Source organism: Salvelinus fontinalis, chromosome 12 (genome assembly GCF_029448725.1).
Source record: "Salvelinus fontinalis isolate EN_2023a chromosome 12, ASM2944872v1, whole genome shotgun sequence".
NCBI classification, from domain to species: Eukaryota; Metazoa; Chordata; class Actinopteri; order Salmoniformes; family Salmonidae; genus Salvelinus; species Salvelinus fontinalis.
The window spans coordinates 10,665,980-10,686,267 of record NC_074676.1 but is presented as its reverse complement, the minus strand read 5'-3'; the positions used below and the strand labels follow the sequence as shown (position 1 = coordinate 10,686,267).

The 20,288-nt window shown below is 44.4% G+C and overlaps 1 protein-coding gene across 16 annotated transcripts in view; it reads right to left on the bottom strand.

Annotated features, from left to right (window-relative positions):
• LOC129866770 (liprin-beta-2-like) overlaps nt 1-20,288 on the bottom strand; it is a 124,310-nt gene that overhangs the window by 27,356 nt on the left and 76,666 nt on the right. For 7 of the 16 annotated variants that reach the window (XR_008761529.1, XR_008761530.1, XM_055939632.1 and 4 more), the window contains 4 exons: nt 19,566-19,706; nt 4,217-4,414; nt 3,219-3,311; nt 1,189-1,317 (listed from right to left, as the gene is read on the bottom strand). Coding sequence is in view for 14 of the 16 variants with exons in the window: in XM_055939632.1 (XP_055795607.1) it covers nt 1,189-1,317; nt 3,219-3,311; nt 4,217-4,414; nt 19,566-19,706 (561 nt within the window). In the remaining 2 variants the exon portion in view is untranslated. The remainder of the gene's footprint in view (nt 1-1,188; nt 1,318-3,218; nt 3,312-4,216; nt 4,415-19,565; nt 19,707-20,288) is intronic. The other 9 variants (XM_055939637.1, XM_055939645.1, XM_055939638.1 and 6 more) reach the window with 6 other exon arrangements.

Sequence of the window (20,288 nt, the reverse complement as noted above, 5' to 3'; positions counted from 1 at the left end):
CTTAAGTTCGCAAGTATGCCCCCAAGGTAACTATCCACACATAGACATGGGCAGGAAACCTTCTCCGGTAACACAGGTTGGAGCAATGGGGGCTGGAACTAGGTACAGCTGAAGACATAGAACTGGAGAATGAGGCCGGATGAAAGCAGAACAGTACACTTCACCACTGCAGTACAAACCCAACAGACCACATGCACATTAAACAGGGAATCTCACTAAGCCAATATAGCCTATAGGGCAGCCTGAGTGGCAGCCTGGAGGTGAGCATGATGATTATCTGCCAGTCCGAACTGACTGGAGCCTGTGTGGAAGTAGTCACTAGTCAATAACTACAGAGACACCTTTAGGAGGTCATGAACTTGGTCAGTGAACTAAACAGGAGACCTAGCGTGAACTTCTGTCTACCGTTCATGACCACACACGCAAACTCGTCTCTGCTGGATGAGCACAGTGTAGATGTATCCTGTGCACATGGACAACCTGTCTGCAGCCTGAGACATACATATCGCCCCCTCTACCCCCTTTCCGCTCGCTCTTGCAAAACACGTCATTCTGTTATTCAATGTACATTGGAGTATGCCGAGTTTTCTGTATTATTAGTCATTGGTGAGGGAGGACGGGGGAGTAATAGTGAGCTGTCGGACCGAGTCAATATCAAAAGCATCGCTCGCTCAGTATCTCTCCTCCCTTTTCTCTATTTGTTTGTTTTTCTCTTTCTCTTTCATATATTTATCTTAATTTGTTATTTTTTGAATTTCTCTCATTCTCCCAACATATATAACACAAAGTACATGTCCTTATTTTGGAGGAATCTTTTATATCATTCCACATTCTTTAACTAAATGTATAAGAAAATAAACATCTGAGCTCTAATCTAAAGTGACTTAAAAAGGGTACGTCAGAGGTGTTCCTCATATGGATTCCGTACATTTAATAGTCATACAGGTGACAATACTCCTAGTAAACTCTACCCAGAGGATCTCAGTAGAACCACCTGAACCTGTATGGGATTGGGTGAATGAGATTCCACAACCATGGGGATTACCAAGAGGAGGAGAGGAAGAGGAGGAGGAGGAAGAGGGACAGGTGCAGACGAAGGAGGAGGTGGAGCACAACTAGAGCAGAAGGGGAGGAGAAGGAGGAGTCAGCACGAGAGGCGGTTTAGGGGTGAGGAAGAAGAAGAGGCACCTGAGCAGTCCGCCATCGCTCCTCCCAGTGCTGCTTCTCCACCTGAGTGTGCTCTACAGTGAGCTTCAGGCTAGAGAGCTTGGACAAGAGCGACTGGTAACACACATGGAGAGAGTAAGAGATAGACAGCTAGAGGGAGAGAAAGCCAGAAGGAGTGGATAGTAAGCTTAAAGATAGGAACAAAGTGTATCTCCAAAATTGGGGCTGCCAAGAGCAACAAAGTACATAATGAGGCAATAACATTGCATTCAGAAAGTATTCAGACCCCTTGACTTTTCCCACATTTTGTTAGGTTACAGCCTTATTCTAAAATTGATTAAATAGTTTTCCCCCCCTCAATCAATCTACACACAATACCCCATAATGACAAAGGAAAAACCTATTTTTACACAAGTATTCAGACCCTTTACTCAGTACTTTGTTGAAGCACCTTTGGCAGTGATTACAGCCTCAATTCTTCTTGGGTATGATGCTACAAGCTTGGCACACCTGTATTTGGAAGATAGCCTAGTGGTTAGAGTGTTGGACTAGTAACCAAAAGGTTGCAAGATTGAATCCCTGAGCTGACAAGGTTCAAATCTGTCGTTCTGCCCCTGAACAAGGCCATTAACCCACTGTCCCTAGGCCGTCATTGAAAATAAGAATTTGTTCTTAACTGACTTGCATAGATCTTCTCTGCAGATCCTCTCAAACTCTGTCAGGTTGGATGGGGAGCGTTGCTGCACAGCTCTTTTCAGGTCTCTCCAGAGATGTTAGATTTGGTTCAAGTCTGGGCTCTGGCTGGGCAACTCAAGAACATTCAGAGACTTGTCCCGAAGCCCCTTCTGCATTTTCTTGGCTGTGTGCTTAGGGTCATTGTCCTGGAGAAGGTGAACCTTCGCCCAAGTCTGAGGTCCTGAGCGTTCTGGAGCAGGTTTTCATCAAGGATCTCTCTGTACTTTTCTCCATTCATCTTTCCCTCAATCCTGACTAGTCTCCCAGTCCCAGCCACTGAAAAACATCCCCACAGCATGATGCTGCCACCACAATGCTTCACCGTAGGAATGGTGCCAGATTTCCTCCAGACGTGACACTTGGCATTCAGGCAAAAGAGTTCAATCTTGGTTTCATCAAACCAGAGAATCTTGTTTCTCATGGTCTGAGAGTCTTTAGGCTCCTATTGGCAAGCTCCAAGCAGGCTGTCATGTGCCTTTTACTGAGGAGTGGCTTCCAAATGGCCACTCTACCATAAAGGCCTGATTGGTGGAGTGCTGCAGAGATAGTTGGCCTTCTGGAAGGTTCTCCCATCTCCACAGAGGAACTCTCGATTTTTGTCAGAGTGAACATCAGGTTCTTGGTCACCTCCCACTTCTGCCATTTAAAAATGATCGAGGTCACTGTGTTCTTGGGGACCTTCAATGCTGCAGACATTTTTCAGTACCGTTCCCCAGATCTGTGCCTCGACACAATCCTGTCTCGGAGCTCTACGGACATTTCTTTCGACCTCATGGCTTGGTTTTTTCTCTGACATGCACTGTCAACTGTGGGATGTTATGTAGACAAGTGTGTGCAATTCCAAATCATGTCAAATCAATTGAATTTACAACAGGTGGACTCCGATCAAGTTGTAGAAACATCTCAAGGATGATCAATGGAAACAGGATGCACCTGAGCTCAATTTCGAGTGTCAAAGCAAAGGGTCTGAATACTTATGTAGATAAGGTATTTCTGTTTATAGATTTTTTTAATATAAATTAGCAACAATTTATAAAAAAAACTCTTTTCACTTTGTCATTATGGGGTATTGTGTGTAGATTGATGAGGAAAATCATACATTTTTTAATAAGGCTGTAACGTAACAAAATGTGGGAAAAGTCAAGGGGTCTGAATACTTTCCGACTGTACCGTATGTGTTCAAAGGAAATTGGAATATTAATAAGCAAAAGTAACTAAATAACTAAAGTGGGTGTCACAAAGTGCCATGTGAATAAACTAAACTGACAGATAATTAGTGAACTATAAAGAAAAAAGGTGACAGAAGTGATTTTTACCTTTGTGGCCTTTAGTTTTTTCTCATACTGCGATTTCTCCCCCTCCAGCTCATCCACTTTACTCTTGAGAAACCGGAGTTCTTGCAGGAAGCCCTGGGAATAACACAGAACATATTGTAATGTTTTAGTTGAAAATAACTGTCTCTTTGATGTAAAATCTCCAAACTAAAAACACCATGCTCTTCACTGTGCCTTCCACACACAAAAAATGTCTCCACAGTCAAAAACCAGTGTTAGGATATAGACATTGTTCTCTCAGTTTATAAATGAACATGTTACACCAAAAAGTAGAAGGGAAGGTTTTCAAAATCCCAAGTAGTTTGTTCCCTTAACAGCCGAAAACACAGTGCAGTTAAAAAGCGAAACCTCCACTTCCCAGGAAACACAGCAGGTTTTAATATGTGACCAGTCAGTCAGTCCCCTATACTGTACTCAGTATGGATGGCTAAGACTATTTAAAAGGACCAATGTTTATGGCCATTACCTGTCAGTTAACTAGTCTGGTTGCCAGTTTGTTATAGCATCAATTAGGCACATTATAAAAAGTTGTGTCTAGACTGAATATTGTAACAAACTGGCAACAAGAATATAAAGTTTCTTTGAAAATGTCATAAAGTCATAAAAAAACATGTTAACAATGAATCTCTCATGTTTAGAGACAGGGTAGTTAGTAACGTAAGCCATTAACCAAGCCTAGTACTTCTAGACAGTGACCAGCAAACCTTGGCTGCATTAATAAGATGACCCATGGATATGCAAACACACCACACCACTTAAAATGAGTAACGCAGATTGAGATAACACCTGGACATGGAAGCAAACAGCACACGTGAAAACCACAGGATTCCCACACACTGGAGTAGTAGAGGTAGAGACGTCAGACACTGTAGGAGAAGTGGTTAGTGTTAAAGCCTGTAGAGGATTCCAGAGGGGTAAGGAGGACAGGGGGTTAAGAGAGACGGGGGAGTGCGTCCATTTGGTTCAGAGAGTCTGCCTACATTCTGTCCTCCACAGCGACAGCAAAACTCCTCCACGTCAGAGCCAACCAAGCCCACGTCGGGGCACTGGTCGTAGGCCTTGCGGGCACCACTCTCCCCCTGGGCCTCCATGGCCCGTTTCTCCATGATCTGGGTATGGATCTCCTCCTGAAACCTACACATCTGCTCCTGGAGCTCGCTAATCAGATTTACCACACACTGTGAGAGGGAAAAGAAAATACAAAACAGAAAACGGAGAAATAATAATAACAACGTTTCAAAATAATATGCACTGTTGTGAGTTAAATGTTTTAATGTTTTTTTTTTTTTTAATATGTGACACGTAACAGAAGTGGTTATTACACTGCTCAAAAAAATAAAGGGAACACTTAAACAACACAATGTAACTCCAAGTCAATCACACTTCTGTGAAATCAAACTGTCCACTTAGGAAGCAACACTGATTGACAATAAATTTCACATGCTGTTGTGCAAATGGAATAGACAAAAGGTGGAAATTATAGGCAATTAGCAAGACACCCCCCAAAACAGGAGTGATTCTGCAGGTGGTGACCACAGACCACTTCTCAGTACCTATGCTTCCTGGCTGATGTTTTGGTCACTTTTGAATGCTGGCGGTGCTCTCACTCTAGTGGTAGCATGAGACGGAGTCTACAACCCACACAAGTGGCTCAGGTAGTGCAGTTCTTTCAGGATGGAACATCAATGCGAACTGTGGCAAAAAGGTTTGCTGTGTCTGTCAGCGTAGTGTCCAGAGCATGCAGGCGCTACCAGGAGACAGGCCAGTACATCAGGAGACGTGGAGGAGGCCGTAGCAGGGCAACAACCCAGCAGCAGGACCGCTACCTCCGCCTTTGTGCAAGGAGGTGCACTGCCAGCGCCCTGCAAAATGACCTCCAGCAGGCCACAAATGTGCATTTGTCTGCTCAAATGCACTGCTCTTACAGCCCAACACCGTGCAGGACGTTTGGCATTTGCCAGAGAACACCAAGATTGGCAAATTCGCCACTGGCGCCCTGTGCTCTTCACAGATGAAAGCAGGTTCACACTGAGCACATGTGACAGACGTGACAGAGTCTGGAGACGCCGTGGAGAACGTTCTGCTGCCTGCAACATCCTCCAGCATGACCGGTTTGGCGATGGGTCAGTCATGGTGTGGGGTGGCATTTCTTTGTGGGGCCGCACAGCCCTCCATGTGCTTGCCAGAGGTAGCCTGACTGCCTTTAGGTACCGAGATGAGATCCTCAGACCCCTTGTGAGACCATATGCTGACACATGCACATTTGTGGCCTGCTGGAGGTCATTTTGCAGGGCTCTGGCAGTGCACCTCCTTGCACTAAGGCGGAGGTACCGGTCCTGCTGCTGGGTTGTTGCCCTCCTACGGCCTCCTCCACGTCTCCTGATGTACTGGCCTGTCTCCTGGTAGGGCCTCCATGCTCTGGACACTACGCTGACAGACACAGTAAACCTTTTTGCCACAGTTCGCATTGATGTGCCGTCCTGGATGAACTGCACTACCTGAGCCACTTGTGTGGGTTTTAGACTCCGTCTCATGCTACCACTAGAGTGAGAGCACCGCCAGCATTCAAAAGTGACCAAAACATCAGCCAGGAAGCATAGGAACTGAGAAGTGGTCTGTGGTCACCACCTGCAGAATCACTCCTGTTTTGGGGGGTGTCTTGCTAATTGCCTATAATTTCCACCTTTTGTCTATTCCATTTGCACAACAGCATGTGAAATTTATTGTCAATCAGTGTTGCTTCCTAAGTGGACAGTTTGATTTCACAGAAGTGTGATTGACTTGGAGTTACATTGTGTTGTTTAAGTGTTCCCTTTATTTTTTTGAGCAGTGTACTAGGATGAGGGTAAAGGGACCTCTGAGCGTCAATGCAGATCATATTTGACACGGTTAAACTGTCACACGCTGCCAGACAGCATTAGAAAAGTTCCTGACCTACTTTGCAAGTTCTCAAAGTGCAAAAGGGAGGAACGTCTGACTCAAGGGCAAAAGTTTGCTTTACTTCCCATGGGAATTGGAAAGCACCAAAGATTTAGGACAGAATGTTGATTCCTAACTAAATTCTTAGCAGATTGGCCAACTATGATTAAACCGAAGGGCATGTGAAACGGGATGTCTCACTAACACAGTGATATTCAAAGTGGGGGTCACGACTCCTAGTGGGGTCACGGGGGAACTGCAGTGGGGTCGCCAACATTTTAAAATATGACACATTTCTATCCGGCCCGCGCAATGATTTGGTTTGTCAATTCGTTTTGGCCCGCTTCCATACCGCCCGCCATGCACTGCACTAAAAGTCACAGCAAGCACTGCCAACGTGCTGCACGCCAAACGACAGAGCATTGCCACACACACACTGCTCCTTCCAGAGCAGTGGCGACTCATCATTCAGGGCTGTTATGAGCCCCACCTGTTTTGCATGTTATTTTGACATTAATACGTGTCACATATCAGTTTGCAAGCAATGTCTCCTGCTGTACCTAATTCCAGCCCCCATTGCTCAAACCTGTGTTACCGGAGAAGGATTGCTGCCCATGTCTATGTGTGGATAGTTACCTTGGGGGCATACTTGCGAACTTAAGCACAGATTTAAACTTAAACAGTTCATCCGGCTCAAAATGCTTATCAACCAACAAAAATTGTCGATTTACTTACACGTGACAGAATGCTAAATTGCAGCTGGTCCCATCAGATAACATGAAGTTAGCCCGATGCTAACTTCCCCAGGTGCTAGTGATTACATCCCGGAAAAAATTCTTCATCAGCCAATGACAAATGTTGAGGTAGATGGCCGTGAACAAACACCAACAGATTGCAGTTTGCAGTAACTGTTATTTTAAGAAGTTTATCGCGAGTCTGGACTCGAACCCTGTTGGTGAGCATCCACACTAGAGGAAAGTTTAACATTTTACAGTACACCTGTCAATCAACTGATCAACGCATCCTAGTGCAAGCTGTAGGCCTATTAATAAAGTGGTAACACATTCAGCTCTTTCAGGGTGCGTTCATTGTCATAGTGACACTGAAGATAATACTTCAATGTAGGCTACATACAATGATACATAATTAATTTAAATGTAGCATGTCATTGTTTGCCTCCTTGTTTAAGTTTTTTTTTTGGGGGGGGGGGGGGTTTGCCTGTTTTTCATGTTATTTTGACATTAATACGTGTCACATATCAGTTTGCAAACAATGTAAATAATTATCTACAAATCATTGAGCTAATAAAGCTTCATACAAACATTGTCTTTTTGCTTTCTTGAGTTAGGGAGCTCCAAAATGCAGGTGTTTCAGCCTAGCTCAGTGCTTTCTGTGGTGGCGGGGCAGCCAGTGAAAAATACGGAGCGTAGGTGTTGGTAATGTTCTCTAGTTGCGCCATGATTGGGTAATGTTCACTTGTTGCGCCGTGATTGTCTCAGTGTTCTGTCACTCATGGGGACACTATGTCACTGCCAAATCTAAGGGTAGAGCTAAAAAATTCAAGCCCCTTTGGTGCTGCCATAGAGTTACATTAGAAGTTCCCATCCAAGAAGGCTCAAGGTCATTGGCGACAGATAAAATGATGTCAAATCATGTTATATTTACAGTAGCTTTGATTGGACTGATCATGTCAACATCATACATTAAAATTCTTATCTAGCAAGCTAGCAGTCATCATCATGAATCAAGTCGACAATCTACTGGCAATTGGTTATTGATCCTTGTCATAAATAATGAAGAGAAATTATAGATAAAACGTATCGGTGCTCATCTGCCATTGGCCATAAACATTACACAACAAGTTGGAAACCCCAAATTCAACAATGAGTGGTTTGGAGGGAATTAGTGGCTAACTGCAAGCATTGCAAAGCAATCACTAGCCTGCTATTCAGTGGAGTGGGTTTGTGTTTCCAAGTCTGGGTTTAAGGGTCTCTTTTCCAAGCTTAAAATGATAAACATTCAACATTGGCCATGTTGTCAATCCAGCTTGACTTCTTCCAAGCTCAAAACAACTGGAAACTCAGACCTGAGAAATCTGACTTCTATGAGTTCAAGACAACTGGGAACTCTGAAAAAAGAGCTCTGACTGGGAAAATAAGTTTTGAACGGTCATCCAACTCGGAATTTCAAGTCGGGAACTCAGGCCTCTTTCTAGAGCTCAGACCTGAAGATCACTGACGTCATCATGATTCAATGTTTTTTTCAGAGTTCCCACTTGTCTTGAAAGCACCATAAATCCAGAGAATGCCAGACTTTGATGACAAAGGACCGCCACACCACCTTCCTGTTCAAGTGAGCACAGCACAACAAGTTCAAAAATCTCTTGTATGCTGCTGCATAAATTATGTAATATGCCAGGCAGGTATGTATACTGTAGCTAAGAAATCACAGTGTTTATGTTGTGTAGTGAGCTGTTAGTAGCCCATGTGCCTCACCCTAATAATTTGGTCCCTTTTCTCCCTCTTAATTTCGCCTACTGTTCTGACTTGGTGGTGCACATGTAGCCTATAGCCTATTTTAGAGAAATGTAACCATTGAATATTGTAAGAGAATTAATTGTCTGCTTATATGCTCTCTTTATTTATCCTACGGTTCTGACTTGGTGTACAGGGAGAATATTGTAAGAACAGCCCATGTTCTGAATTCTGTCGTTGTACATTTCAAAAGTGCTGAACAAATAGTTATATTGACAATGTCCATCCTAGCTCGCTCATTAACGTCTTAATTGAAGTTATAGATTGCCTCATGTCCGCTCGTCATCCCCTTATCCCATAGTTTGTACATCTCAATTGTCAGTAGAAACCACATTTACATTTTTTACCTTTATTTAACTAGGCAAGTCAGTTACTTCAAAACAAATTCTTATTTTCAATGGCAGCCTAGGAACAGTGCCTTGTTCAGGGGCAGAACAACAGATTTGTACCTTGTCAGCTCGGGGATTTTCAGCCATATCAGCTATGTTTTACTAAAAAAGGCAGTAAATGAGGCTGAATGAACTGTTTCGCTGACAGCTGAGCCAGGTAGCAGTGGTAAGATGTTGGGACTGCTGTTGGGACAGCTTTAGGTATGCCCCCTAACAGTTTGTGGGCACCATTTGTCCCTGTTATAGTGCAATTAATGTATTGTTTAGTGTAGTGTTCTGTTTTTCTTTTGTTTGCCCAAGATTTACATGCTAAAATCGCCAGTGTCCCTGACCCACACACACACCTACCTACACACGAGCTAGCCAGTGCACTGTATCATATCATCACTAACAGCACTGACGGAATATTCTACCAGACCGAAAGTTTAAATGTGTTGTAGGCTAAATGTCCATGCCATGTTTCTGTTCCAAAGGGTCCTTGCTGTAGCCTACAGAAAATGCCATCTTGGTTATCAAAAAGTTATAAGATAAAGGATTTACACACGGGTTTAAATTACTACTGAAGGACAATAGGACACACAAGCGAGTATAAATGAGACAACAGCTTTTGTGTGTCCTGTTTACAGCTCACAGGGGAGGGAAAGTAGCTCGGGGTTGCAGTCTGGCTTCAGTTTTTAAAGCTTGACAATCAATAACCAAAAAGCAAAACCTGAAACAAAACACCATGCAAAGGAGAAACATGTAGGCCTATTACAGCAACATTTCAGCAGTAGCCTAGGCTGGCTACTCAACTACAAGACATTCTGAGTGCACCATACAGCAATGCTGCATTCAATTGCACTGGTGATCCATGCAGTGCAAAACAAATGAACAAAATGTTTTAAGTTAAAATGTTACAATAACCTACAGCTAAGTTTTTGTTATTTGGAGTTATTAAATACTTTTTGATTAGGGTCACAGCATATTATGCACCTGCTTTATGCCTCTCTCTAATGTCAATATGCCTTGTCTACTGCTGTCTTGGCTAGTTTTTACTGTTTTATTTAACTGTAGAGCCTCCAGTCCCGCTCAAAATGCATTAGATAGTTATTTCGTCCCACCCTACACACATGCGGAGACCTCACCTAGCTTAACTTGTGCCGCCAGAGACGAAACGCCTAGGTTTACCTCCACTGTACTCACATCCTGCCATATCCTTGTCCGTACATTATGCCTTGAATCTATTCTACCAGGGCCAGTAATCTGCTCCTTTTATTCTCTGTCCCCAACGCACTAGACAACCAGTTCTTAAAGGCTTTAGCCATACCCTTATCCTACTCCTCCTCTGGTGATGTAGAGGTTAACCCAGGCCCTGTAGCCCCCAGTTCCACTCCTATTCCCCAGGCGCTATCATTTGTTGACTTCCCTACCCATAAAGCCTTGGTTTCATGCATATTAACATCAGAAGCCTCCTCCCTAAGTTTGTTTTATTCACTGCTTTAGCACACTCCGCCAGCCCTGATGTCCTAGCCGTGTCTGAATCCTGGCTCAGGAAGGCCACCAAAAATTCAGAACTTTCCATCCCCAACTACAACATTTTCCACCAAGATAGAACTGCCAAATGGGGTGGAGTTGCAATCTACTGCAGAGTTCTGTCATGCTGTCCAGGTTTGTGCCCAAACAGTTCGGGCTTCTACTTTTAAAAATCCACCTTTCCAGAAATAAGTCTATCACTGTTGCCGCTTGTTAGAGACCCCCCCAGCCCCCAGCTGTGCCCTGGACACCATATGTGAATTAATTGTCCCCCATTTATCTTCAGAGTTCGTAATGTTAGGTGACCTAAACTGGGATATGCTTAACACCCCGGCCGTCCTATAATCTAAACTAGATGCCCTCAATCTCACACAAATTATTATGGAACCTACCAGGTACAACCCTAAATCCCTAAACACGGGCACCCTCATAGATATCATCCTGACCAACCTGCCCTCTAAATACACCTCTGCTGTCTTCAACCAGGATCTCAGCGATCACTGCCTCATTGCCTGCGTCCGTAATGGGTCTGCGGCCTGTCAAACACTCCCTAAAACACTTCAGCGAGCGTGCCTTTCTAATCGACCTGGCCCGGGTATCCTGGAAGGATAGTGACCTCTTTCCGTCAGTAGAAGATGCCTGGTTATTCTTTAAAAGTGCTTTCCTCACCATCTTAAATAAGCATGCCCCATTCAAAACAATGTAGAACTAAGAACAGATATAGCTCTTGGTTCACTCCAGACCTGACTGCCCTTGACCAGCACAAAAACATCCTGTGGTGTACTGCATTAACATTGAATAGCCCCCGCGATACGCAACTTTTCAGGGAAGTTAGGAACCAATATACACAGGCAGTTAGGAAAGCAAAGGCTAGCTTTTCAAACAGAAATGTGCATCCTGTAACACAAACTCCAAAAAGTTCTGGGACACTGTAAAGTCCATGGAGAATAAGAGCACCTCCTCCCAGCTGCCCACTGCACTGAGGCTAGGAATCACTGTCACCACCGATAAATCTACGATAATCAAGAATTTCAATTAGCATTTTTCTACGGCTGGCCATGCTTTCCACCTGGGATACCCCTACCCCGGTCAACAGCTCTGCACCCCCCACAGCAACTTGCCCAAGCCTCCCCCATTTCGCCTCCACCCATAACCAGATAGCTGATGTTCTGAAAGAGCAGCAAAATCTGGACCCCTACAAATCAGCTGGGCTAGACAATCTGGACCCTCTCTTTCTAAAATTATCCGCCGCAATTGTTGCAACCCCTATTACTAGCCTGTTCAACCTCTCTTTCGTATCGTATGAGATCCCTAAAGATTGGAAAGCTGCCGCAGTCATCCCCCTCTTCTTAGGGGGAGACACTCTAGACCCAAACTGTTACAGACCTATATCTATCCTACCTTGCCTTTCTAAAGTCTACAAAAGCCAAGTTAACAAACAGATCATCGACCATTTCGAATCCCACCGTACCTTCTCCGCTACGCAATCTGGTTTCCAAGCTGGTCATGGGTGCACCTCAGCCACGCTCAGGGTTCTAAACAATATCATAACCCCCATCAATAAAAGACAATACTGTGCCGCTGTATTCATCCACCTGGCAAAGGCTTTTCTTAACGGCAGACTCAACAGCCTTGGTTTCTCAAATGACTCTCCTGGTTCACCAACTACTTCTCAGATAGAGTTCAGTGTGTCAAATCGGAGGGCCTGTTATCCGGACCTCTGGCAGTCTCTATGGGGGTGCCACAGGGTTCAATTCTCGGGCCGACTCTTTTCTCTGTATACATCAATGATGTCACTCTTGCTGCTGGTGATTCTCTGATCCACCTCTATGCAGACGACACCATTCTGTATACTTCTGGCCCTCCTTTGGACACTGTGTTAATTAACCTCCAGACGAGCTTCAATGCCATACAACTCTCCTTCCGTGGCCTCCAACTGCTCTTAAATGCAAGTAAAACTAAATGCATGCTCTTCAACCGATCGCTGCCCGCACCCGCCCACCCGTCCAGCATCACTACTCTGGACGGTTCTGACTTAGAATATGTGGACAACTACATATACCTAGGTGTCTGGTTAGACTGTAAACTCTCCTTCCAGACTCAAATTAAGCATTTCCAATCCAAAATTAAATCTAGAATCAGCATCCTATTTCGCAACAAAGCATCCTTCACACATGCTGCCAAACATACCCTTGTAAAACTGACTATCCTACCGATCCTTGACTTCGGCGATGTCATTTACAAAATAGCCTCCAACACTATACTCAGCAAATTGGATATAGTCTATCACAGTGCCATCCGTTTTGTCACCAAAGCCCCATATACTACCCACCACTAAAACTTGTATACTCTCGTTGGCTGGTCCTCGCTTCATATTCATCGTCAAACCCACTGGCTCCAGGTCATCTATAAGTCTAGGTAGCACGCGCTCCAGCAGGTATATTTCACTGGTCATCACCAAAGCTAATTCCTCCTTTGGCCACCTTTCCTTCCAGTTCTCTGCTGCCAATGACTGGAGCGAATTGCAAAAATCACTGAAGCTGGAGACATATCTCCCTCACTAACTTTAAGCATCAGCTGTCAGAGCAGCTTACCGATCATTGCACCTGTACATAGCCCATCTGTAAATGTAACAAACAAACAAAACCCACAATAGGCTATGTCTGGCCCGCGAATTCGCAGTGTTTTTTCAATGTGGCCCGTACGCTGATTGAGTTTGACACCCCTGGTGTAGATGAACGGGAGGAGAGCGGTAAAAATAATTTTTCCAGAAATGGGGTCCCCGCTGAAAAAGTTAAAATACCACTGCACTAACGCGCTGAGTAGTAGTGCGCAACTCCATATCCTGAATAGTAGGGAGGGGCGGTGTTTAATGTCCTAATCTCGGATACACTGACAGAAATGCCAGGCCTGTGGACAGAGGAAGTTTCATATGATAGGGCCAGATGATGGTACACTTACAGTACGGCTGATAAGACACACGTTCCTGCTCTATATATAGCTGTACGCTCTGAGCTTGGTGGTCGAGGGGAGGTCTCCGCGGTGAAAGTGTTTGCACTTGTGGAATGTTCCAAGTGAATTTCTGCCATTCCCGCTTAGTGCATGGGGCCCAGCAGTTGTCACTTCCAGGGACAAGTGTTTGTTGACGAAACAAATGCAGACTGGTTTCATGTTACCACGGCAACACGACCTGCGTTGAGTCCAGCTCTGCCCGGATATCATTGATTTATGGGACGGGGGCAGATAGGCGTGACCCGACAGGCTGTGTACATTACATGTTCCCCCTCAGTCAGTATAACTTACTCTGTCCCCAAGACATCTCTGCATAATGTCACAGTCAGTTTGCTCTCGGTTATTGCAATACGTCATTAGAAATACAACCGAGATTTGACTTCCCACAGATGTCACTATTGTATTCGATCTGCTGTGCAAATGTCTTTAACGTTATGCTCAGTTGATGATTGCTCATCAGAATTTCTTGAATACAGCTGGCGTTTCTGCTCCGCGCCATTTCTCATCTGCCCGCTTGTCTGTCAGAAGATCTCGTTTAGGCCCCGTCGTGTTTTCGCATCTCAGACAATTTCCGTCCCTGTTTATCAGTCTCTATATTGCCTTTTGGGGCAGCGAGGGCGTTTGGGTGCCCTGGACCTCAGCGTTCATCCACAACACTAAATCATGTTTATTTAACACAAGGTCAGATCCTCTATGACACAGACATACTGTGGGTTGTGACAGGGCTGAGGCTCTGGTGATACCCACACAGACAGACTGGGGTTGTGACAGCGCTGAGGCTCTGATTATTCCCACACAGACAGACTGGGGTTGTGACAGCGCTGCGGCTCTGATGATACCCACACAGACAGACTGGGGTTGTGACGGCGCTGAGGCTCTGATGATTCCCACACAGACAGACTGGGGTTGTGACAGGGCTGAGGCTCTGATGATTCCCACAGACAGACTGGGGGTTGTGACAGGGCTGAGGCTCTGATGATACCCACACAGACAGACTGGGGTTGTGACAGCGCTGCGGCTCTGATGATTCCCACACAGACAGACTGGGGGTTGTGACAGGGCTGAGGCTCTGATGATTCCCACAGACAGACTGGGGGTTGTGACAGGGCTGAGGCTCTGATGATTCCCACACAGACACAGCCAACGCCACATGAAAAGTCTACCTCTTTCCTCCTCAAATCCCCTCTTCTTCAAGGTCTCACACTCACATGCTGCAGTGCCATTTGAGAGCATTTGTGATACATTGAACAAAGCAGCACTAATGGCTCATCAAGGAGAGGTGGGGCGGAGGTGCTGTTGCTGTTGACATGGAATTGTTGGATTAGTTTGTTAGGCTGCTGGTGTTGAGCTGACTGTGGTCGAGTCTTTCTCTTCCCCAGAGGGATGTAACAGGGTAAATACGTAAGGAGGGGAAATCCACCGAGTCAGGCGGGGTCTGACTTAGCTCCGGATACAGTCGGAGGCACTAATATGAACTAACATCAGCAATCGAACAGCTGTATAAGCTCTTAGAAGGACAATCGTAACTGTGTTCATAGTAATTGGAAGACTTAGCCCATTATACTGGAGCAAAAAGAGACTCTGGTGGTCTGGTCATTTTTCCAAGGTAATGTACAGAACGTCAGCGTTTATCTCTTACTTATACCATAGTTGCCAAAGAAAACAATCCTAACGCACACATTTACCAGTAGAAATACATTATTTTTTTATATTTTCATTTTTATAAGAGAATTTATACTTTCTCATCTTTTGGTTCCAGTCGTTTGTTTCGATTAGTTTGATATTTATGGACGCAACTCAGTTGTTCGTTCTATATGTTCCGTTGCCATGCTCAATGGCAATGTTCTTGTCCCTTGCTTGCTAGCTAGCCAACTAGCTACGGCTAACACAGTCACGACCTCTGCAGCCAGAAAAACAGCAAAGTACATGCATTTGCGTTTATTTAAGCTGTTTTCTATTGACATTCATTTTGGTACATCCATAACAATGAGCTGATGATGCCCCATTTTTCCTGGTATCGCTAGAAAAGTTTGCCTTCTCGTCAGGACAGTCGACACTGTTCATTACGAGGAGCTCACATTGCATATCAAACACTAGGCTAGCTAAATAGTTTGATGGGTAACACTTTACTTGACACCCACACCGTTATGACACCGTCATAATATGTCATAATATGTCATAATGTCTACCATGTCATAATATGGCATAACAGCTGACCTAACTTGTCATAACCTTTTGCATTATTTTATGGCTGGTTATGACACTTACATAAGAGTGTCAAAACACCCTAACCTACCACGCTAGTTATTTTATGGCTGGTTATGACACCTACATAAGAGTGTCAAAACACCCTAACCTACCACGCTAGTTATTTTATGGCTGGTTATGACACTTACATAAGAGTGTCAAAACATCCTAACCTACCACGCTAGTTATTTTATGGCTGGTTATGACACTTACATAAGAGTGTCAAAACATCCTAACCTACCACGCTAGTTATTTTATGGCTGGTTATGACACCTACATAAGAGTATCAAAACACCCTAACCTACCACGCTAGTTATTTTATGGCTGGTTATGACACTTACATAAGAGTGTCAAAACATCCTAACCTACCACGCTAGTTATTTTATGGCTGGTTATGACACCTACATAAGAGTATCAAAACACCCTAACCTACCACGCTAGTTATTTTATGGCTGGTTATGACACTTACATAAGAGTGTCAAAACATCCTAACCTACCACGCTAGTTATTTTATGGCTGGTTATGACACTTACATAAGAGTGTCAAAACATCCTAACCTACCACGCTAGTTATTTTATGGCTGGTTATGACACCTACATAAGAGTATCAAAACACCCTAACCTACCACGCTAGTTATTTTATGGCTGGTTATGACACTTACATAAGAGTGTCAAAACATCCTAACCTACCACGCTAGTTATTTTATGGCTGGTTATGACACCTACATAAGAGTATCAAAACACCCTAACCTACCACGCTAGTTATTTTATGGCTGGTTATGACACTTACATAAGAGTGTCAAAACATCCTAACCTACCACGCTAGTTATTTTATGGCTGGTTATGACACTTACATAAGAGGGTCAAAACATCCTAACCTACCACGCTAGTTATTTTATGGCTGGTTATGACACTTACATAAGAGTGTCAAAACATCCTAACCTACCACGCTAGTTATTTTATGGCTGGTTATGACACCTACATAAGAGTATCAAAACACCCTAACCTACCACGCTAGTTATTTTATGGCTGGTTATGACACTTACATAAGAGTGTCAAAACACCCTAACCTACCACGCTAGTTATTTTATGGCTGGTTATGACACCTACATAAGAGTATCAAAACACCCTAACCTACCACGCTAGTTATTTTATGGCTGGTTATGACACCTACATAAGAGTATCAAAACACCCTAACCTACCACGCTAGTTATTTTATGGCTGGTTATGACACCTACATAAGAGTATCAAAACACCCTAACCTACCACGCTAGTTATTTTATGGCTGGTTATGACACCTACATAAGAGGGTCAAAACCCACAAAACCTACCACACAAGGGGCCGCAGGTAGCCTAGTGGTTAGAGAGTTGGGCCAGTAATCGAAAGGCTGCTGGATCAAATCCCCGAGCTGACAAGGTAGAAATCTGTTGTTCTGCCCCTGAACCCACTGTTCCCCGGTAGGCCGTCATTGTAAATAAGAATTTGTTCTTAAATGACTTGCATAGTTAAATAAAGGTTAAATAAAAAAAGAAGGCGAAACATTCCATTACACCATAGCCTATTTGTCAACAGTATGTTATATAAAAAAATATATAAATGTATAATATTAAACTATCATTGTAATTGCGCACAAATTAATGTCAGACATGCACCTACTACCCCAATGCTCTGTTGCTGATGACTGGGACAAAGGCAGGAGCAGATTTCAGGAGCAGGACAAGACACCCTCCTTTTGACTGATGACTGACATAAGGGCATGTACGTGATAGGCCTATCTGGCTTATAAGAGTCTGATGGTCATAATGCTTCTTGACAGTGTCATAAAGTGCATTTTCTTAGTCCAAGTAAAGTGACACAGGATGGTCATAATGCTTCATGACAGTGTTATAAAGTGTATTTTCAGCAAGTTGTTGAAAATATGAGGGGAAAAAACATAACTGCAAAGAATTCATTACAACAACAAAGGACCTAAGAAACAAACTTTCAAACGAAAGGAAACTTATTGGCAGGGAAAAAATACATTGAATTAAATGTGGGTTTTGACACTCTTATGTAGGTGTCATAACCAGCCATAAAATAATGTAATATACACTATATATACAAAAGTATGTGGACACCCCTTAAAACGTGTGTATAAAATCGAGCACACCGCCATGCAATCTCCATAGACAAACATTGGCAGTAGAATGGCCTTACTGAAGAGCTCAGTGACTTTCGACGTGGCATCATGTTGGCTAGGATGCCACCTAGCCAACATGTCAGTTCGTCAAATTTCTGCCCTGCTAGAGCTGCGTCGGATCAAATGTAAGTGCTGTTATTGTGAAGTGGAAACGTCTAGGAGCAACAACGGCTCTGCTGTGAAGTAATAGGCCACACAAGCTCACAGAACGTGACCGCAGAGTGCTGAAGCGCGTAAAAATCGTCTGTCCTTGGTTGCAACCCTCGCTACCAAGTTCCCAACTGCCTCTTGAACCAACGTCAGCACAAGAACTGTTCGTCGAGGGCTTTATGAATTGGGTTTCCATGGCCGAGCAGCCTAACACAAGCCTAAGATCACAATGTGCAATGCCAAGCGTCGGCTGGAGTGGTGTAAAGCTCGCCACTATTGGACTCTAGAGCAGTGGAAACGCGTTCTCTGGAGTGTTTAATCATTCTTCACCATCTGGCAATCCGATGGACGAATCTGGGTTTGGCAGATGCCAGGAGAACGCTACCTGCCCCAATGCATAGTGCCAACTGTAAAGTTTGGTGGAGTAGGAATAACGTTCTGTTTTTCATGGTTCAGGCTAGGCCCCTTAGTTCCAGTGAAGGGAAATCTTAACGCTACAGCATACAATGATATTCTAGACAATTATGTGCTTCCAACTTTGTGGCAACAGTTTGGGGAAGGCCCTTTCCTGTTTCAGGATGACAATGCCCCTGTGCACAAAGCGACGTACATACAGAAATGGTTTGTCGAGATCGGTATGGAAGAACTTGACAGGCCTGCACAGAGCCCTGACCTCAACCCCATCGAACACCTTTGGGATGAATTGGAACGCCGACTGCGAGCCAGGCCTAATCGCCCAACATCAGAGCCCGACTTCACTAATGCTCTTGTGGCTGAATGGAAGCAAGTCCTCGCAGCAATGTTACAACATCAGGTGGAAAGCCTTCCCAGAAGAGTCGAGGCTGTTATAGCAGCAAAGGGGGGACCAACTCCATATTATTGGCCATGATTTTGGAATGAGATGTCCGACGAGCAGGTCTCCACATACTTTTGGTCATGTGGTGTATGTCACTACAGGTGTAAGTATAGGGTCATGACAGGGTTATGACCATATTATGACAGGTTATGTCAGCTGTTATGATGCTGGGTGTCAAGTAAAGTGTTACCGTTTGTTGCTACACTTTGGGGCTAGAGTGGTAAAGGCACAGAGAGACCTCACTGAGACCAAACTCCTTAGTGATGGAATGATGTTTTTCACTTGGCATTCCATCCTGCTCTAACTAGCAAATAAACAAAGTTGGCTTACTTCATAGGGCTTTGTGGGAATCTTACTAACAGCTGAGGGTAAATGGTGCCACCATACAAAGCCCTGAGTGGAGAAAACAGTGCTATTCATTTTCAGAACAGGCTGAGTTGAAGTCAAGTTTTATGGTAAACCAGCCCAGAGTCTGAGATTCTTACACACTCATCCTCTCGCCTCCTCCTAGCTTGTACTACAGTACCGTACCTCAGCTTTGTTCTGCTGGTCCTCGCTGTTGTCGTTGTGGTTCTGTTCCTCGTCCATGTCGACCAGCTTCAGTTTCAGGTAGGAAACCTCATCCATTAGATCCAGTTTCTGGGTCTCCAATGAGGTCCGGCTCAGCAGCTCCTGTACCGCACACACAGCCGCAGAGACACACACATTAACACTCCCCTACACACACACACACACGCAGAACTCTATCCACTGACCAGCGCGACCAGAGTGAAGTATAAAGTCAGTGTGCCGCTCCACTGGGCATAAAGCTCCCCCAAACCAACAGTTCAGCCTGGGAGCCCGGGCCCTGCTCTGCTATATATACACAATGCAATGTGGCTCTATTTTTACTTCCTCTGTCTGACTCAGACATGTGAGAGAGAAATAGAGAGAGAGAGAGGGAGCGAGGGAGAGAAAGAAAGACTGAAAGAAAGAGAAAGAGAGAAAGAGAGAGAACACTAAGTTAGAGACAGACACTAAAATGTTCAAAAGACCTGGGACAGGAGCGGTGTGTGTGTGTGTGTATATATATATATGTGTGTGTGGGTGTGTGTGTATATAGAGCAGTTGTGTGTGTGAGCTTTGACTCTAGGTTTCACACACAGTAAACACACTTCCCTTACGCCCTATGCATTTCCCAACACCCCTCATCACTGGAGGCTGATTTCGGTTCCTGTTCCAGAGAATACTACGCTCTCCTTAAAATAACTTGCC